The following is a 4,340-nucleotide window of genomic DNA, read 5'->3' as shown; positions in this document are numbered from 1 at the left end:
CGTTGCTGCTCCAGTTTTAGGACCTCAGCTTGGCATTGTTTAGATCCGGCCAGCGGCTCCGAGGCACAAGGGAAAGCAGCAACGTGATTATCCCCATCATGTGATCTCCCAGCCGGCCCTGAAAGAGGCTCTTTCATCCGCCACTTCTCAGATGTCCGCCTGCAGTGAAGACCTCTCCGGATCCTCTCCAGCTCGGTGAGTCCCGCTCAGTCTCAGGATTATCCACATGTTTGTGTCCGAGTCACAATTAATGCTCCAGTTTCTCTTTAATTTACAATATTTACATGTCATTTTTTATGATGTTTCTGCCTCCACATCCAGGTATTATTGTTTGGGAACTTTTTATCAGCTAACTGAGTCTTTCCTGTGACAACATGGAGTTTTCATTAAGCATATTTGAGCTTCGTCCACATTTCCAACATGTAAGGAATAGTTGGAGGTTTAAGGTGGATTTAAGGTGTTTTCCAGCAGAGAAGAGACATTTATGTTTTCCAGTGAAACAGAATAATGGACAACAGATTTTACATCATCCAGCTGAACGTGTTTTCTCGGTTTTTTCTGCTTTTACTGCAGTTTTCCAGCTGTTTGTTTTAACCCTTCACTCCTGAGTCACACAAGCCGCTTCATGTGTTTTTATTGATCTCCACTTTTAATATTATTTTACAAACATTATGGTTCTTATTAGTTTACTTTCACGTTTTTCTGTTTATTTATTCTTCTTGTTTTATTAATATTAAATGGTACTATAATGTATTCCAGTTTTTGTTGTTTTGTTTTTTTTACTTTATTTTACCATATTTTTTTCCTGCATTTATTTTGTTTTTACATAATTGACAATAAATTCAGGCACTGAGGGATTTATTCCTGAACTCATCGTGATAACGGTGGTTTTTCCATTACAGGAAATTTTTCCTGACAATCCAACAGTGATTTCTCAATCAATCAAACTTTACTTAAAAATGTTTTTTTCTGCCAAAAGGAAACACAAAGTGCTTTACATGATAAGAAATAATTCATACATATTAAATAAAACAAGTCTCCACACAACAAAGTAAACAATGTAAAAAAGTAAAAAACGAACAAAATAAAAAGCTTAAAATAAATCCTGAAACGCTGATGAAGCTGTGTGTTCCCACCTCTCTGCAGTCATAGCAGTTCAGGCTTTTCAATCATCTATTCAATAAAAGCAGAAAGCAGCACCTCCGTGCAGGATAGAGGAGGAATGACCCGACTCTGCTGATGTTTTTAACATCATAAAATCCTGTTTTTGTAATATTTCTAATATATGGGATAAAATCCAGCTCAGAGTTGGAGATTTCACATTGAGAAGGACTGAAACTGTGCAGTTTGTCTTCGGGACCGATAATTAAAACTTCAGTTTTCTCGTGGTTTTGAGGAAGGGTTAGGTTGGAGAAGGAGCAGGGCAGGTGGAGCCAGGAAGGCAGAGCATGACATTGTCCTTGTTGAGCTGTAAGAAGATCCATCCACGACTTTATATCTAAAATACAGTATCAAAGATTAGATTTTCAGTCGCTGTCTAAATATTTTTACATTTTTGTGCTCTGTAGATGCTCAGCCCGAAGTCCTTTGCATCTTTGTGTTGAGAAACATTTTCTTTGATAAATACTCATTTTATGCCTAATCATGGCACCCTCACCTGTCAGCAGTGAACAAGGCATCTTCCAAAACACATTTACATGATTTTTTTAATTAACTTTTCTTTCTTTGCCTTCTCCAATTGTTTTATAGTTGTATTTCTGACATAAAAGTGTTATTATCACCTGGTAATAATCCTTTTCTTTCTATTTGTTCCTGGCTCAGGGACATGGCATAATCATCACACTCCTCATCTAGTCTTCATCATTTCAAGGAGGACTGGTCGGATCTGGCTCTGGGTTTTATTCATGGATCAGCAAACCTCAACATCAGGTTTTCAGTGGCTTTCTTTCGCTTATCAGGGCCTAACAGAGATCCCGTATGACACCATACTAACCCACACAGGCTCCCTGGAGGTGCTGGACCTGAGTTACAACCTGCTGGATGAGTATCCTTTTCCTCTTAGATGGAGGCCCAACAGTCACAAATCCCCAAAACTACATTTTTAGAGTTCAACTTGAATGAAAAATAAATATTAAACTGCCCGTTTATTTATGTTTGCCCGATTATTTATTTTTTAATTAAAAAAAGAGTCAAACTGAAGCTGCACTCATTAATATTTCAAGTTATAAGAGCTATTTTGGGTTTTCTGGTGACGTCTGAGAGAAGTTCAGCTAACGTTCACCTCCTGTTCAGAAGCTAACAACAACTAGCCTGTTGGCTGATTGTTTTTCAATAATGAAAGAAAAATTAAGCTTCACATATTAATATTTTGATGTTCAACTTAAATAAGTGAGAAAAGAAGTTGTGTTAGCTCAGTTCTGTTCATCCCAGCTCTGTCCAGGAGCTAACCGATGTGTTTTAGCAATATCTGGCTAACAGCAGATATTGCCAACACCTGTTTGCCTCATTATCCATGTAAAAAGATAAATTAAGCTGGACGTATCAATATTTTGTATTAAAAAAAAGGGATATTTAGTATGTGAGAAAGGAAGGTTTCTGGTGTCAGTGACTTGTGAACTTGTGTTAGCCTAGCTTGTTAGCGTGAAGCCTTTAGCAAATAAAACGTTTCCCTCTTGCTTTGTGTTCAGGACACAAGTCAAAATGAAATTATATTTGTTCATCCTAGCAACGTTTGCCAGGTATTTTAGCATGATGAAGGGATGATGTGGTGTTTGTTTTCAGCTTGTTGTCTGCTTCCAGGTTTGAAATATTTTGAATAACAAGCTGAAAAGCAGCTTTAAGAGACTTGTGTGGGTGTGATCATCTTCAAACACAATTATGAACTTGATTAGAGGAACAAAACCCATATTTTCAGGGTCTTACTGGCTGATTTTACTGTAATTCCTGCGAAAAGCAGGTCTGACAGGGATCAGGTGACGTGGTCCAGAAAATTCCACAGTAATGCAGTGGCCACTGGAATGTGGCTGGATGGAGGACAACATGGAAATATGTTAAAGTGGTTTTGTGTTAACCCCATTAACTGAGGTTTAACTCAATTTTAGCTTTGTTTGTGAGATTTTTCCACCAGTTAAATTCTCTTGTGTGTTCCCAAGCCAGTTGCTGACCATCGGCTTGCCGTACGTAGCTGGGCGGGTAGTTCACACGCATGAATGAAAAACCTGCCGAAGTTCTGAAATGCATCCTTTACAGTGGACCGGCCTCCTTCACTGGCATCAGCATACAGCAGTCTGTGGCTGCAGCATCATGATCCTGTTAGAATATCTCAGGGATGCTCTCAGGTGAGGGTTGGACTGAAATCATGACTTGCTCAACGATGAAAAGCTGAATCCTGATGGACAGAAAAGCTTTTCCTTCGTATCAAACATGAGAAAATCATGGATCAATGTTCATGAAAGGCGGACCAGAGACGATTAAACTGTTTCTGATCAGGATGTTTTAAACGAGCCTGGAGAACTTTCAGGGTGTCGCCAAGCAGGATGTTAGCCACGGGTGGACAGCCACGACGTCTGTCCACCTGTCCGTCTACAGTCCAGTCTGTCCGTCTGTCCGTCTACAGTCCAGTCTGTCCGTCTGTCCGTCTACAGTCCAGTCTGTCCGTCTGTCAATCTACAGTCCAGTCTGTCCGTCTGTCCGTCTACAGTCCAGTCTGTCCGTCTGTCAATCTACAGTCCAGTCTGTCCGTCTGTCAATCTACAGTCCAGTCTGTCCGTCTGTCAATCTACAGTCCAGTCTGTCCGTCTGTCAATCTACAGTCCAGTCTGTCCGTCTGTCAATCTACAGTCCAGTCTGTCCGTCTGTCAATCTACAGTCCAGTCTGTCCACCTGTCCGTCTACAGTCCAGTCTGTCCGTCTGTCCGTCTACAGTCCAGTCTGTCCGTCTGTCAATCTACAGTCCAGTCTGTCCGTCTGTCCGTCTACAATCCAGTCTGTCTTTCTGTCCATCTACAATCCAGTCTGTCCGTCTGTCCGTCTACAGTCCAGTCTGTCCACCTGTCCGTCTACAGTCCAGTCTGTCCACCTGTCCGTCTACAGTCCAGTCTGTCCGTCTGTCAATCTACAGTCCAGTCTGTCCGTCTGTCAATCTACAGTCCAGTCTGTCCGTCTGTCAATCTACAGTCCAGTCTGTCCGTCTGTCCGTCTACAGTCCAGTCTGTCTGTCTGTCCATCTGTCTGTCTGTCCATCTGTCCGTCTACAGTCCAGTCTGTCCGTCTGTCCGTCTACAGTCCAGTCTGTCCAGTCTGTCCGTCTGTCCGTCTACAATCCAGTCTGTCTTTCTGTC

The 4,340-nt window shown here is 41.5% G+C and overlaps 1 protein-coding gene across 1 annotated transcript in view; it reads left to right on the top strand.

Annotated features, from left to right (window-relative positions):
• Positions 1–1,904: 1,904 nt before the first annotated feature.
• Positions 1,905–4,340, top strand: part of LOC306768997 (leucine-rich melanocyte differentiation-associated protein) — a gene marked incomplete at both ends in the record, with an annotated part of 349,585 nt that continues 347,149 nt past the window's right edge. The window contains one exon of the mRNA XM_079257497.1: positions 1,905–2,044. Within this exon, the coding sequence (XP_079113623.1) occupies positions 1,905–2,044 (140 nt within the window). The remainder of the gene's footprint in view (positions 2,045–4,340) is intronic.

Source organism: Telmatherina bonti (genome assembly GCF_933228915.1).
Source record: "Telmatherina bonti genome assembly, chromosome: 18".
In the NCBI taxonomy this organism is placed as follows: Eukaryota; Metazoa; Chordata; class Actinopteri; order Atheriniformes; family Telmatherinidae; genus Telmatherina; species Telmatherina bonti.
This window is presented reverse-complemented; position numbering and strand designations above follow the sequence as displayed.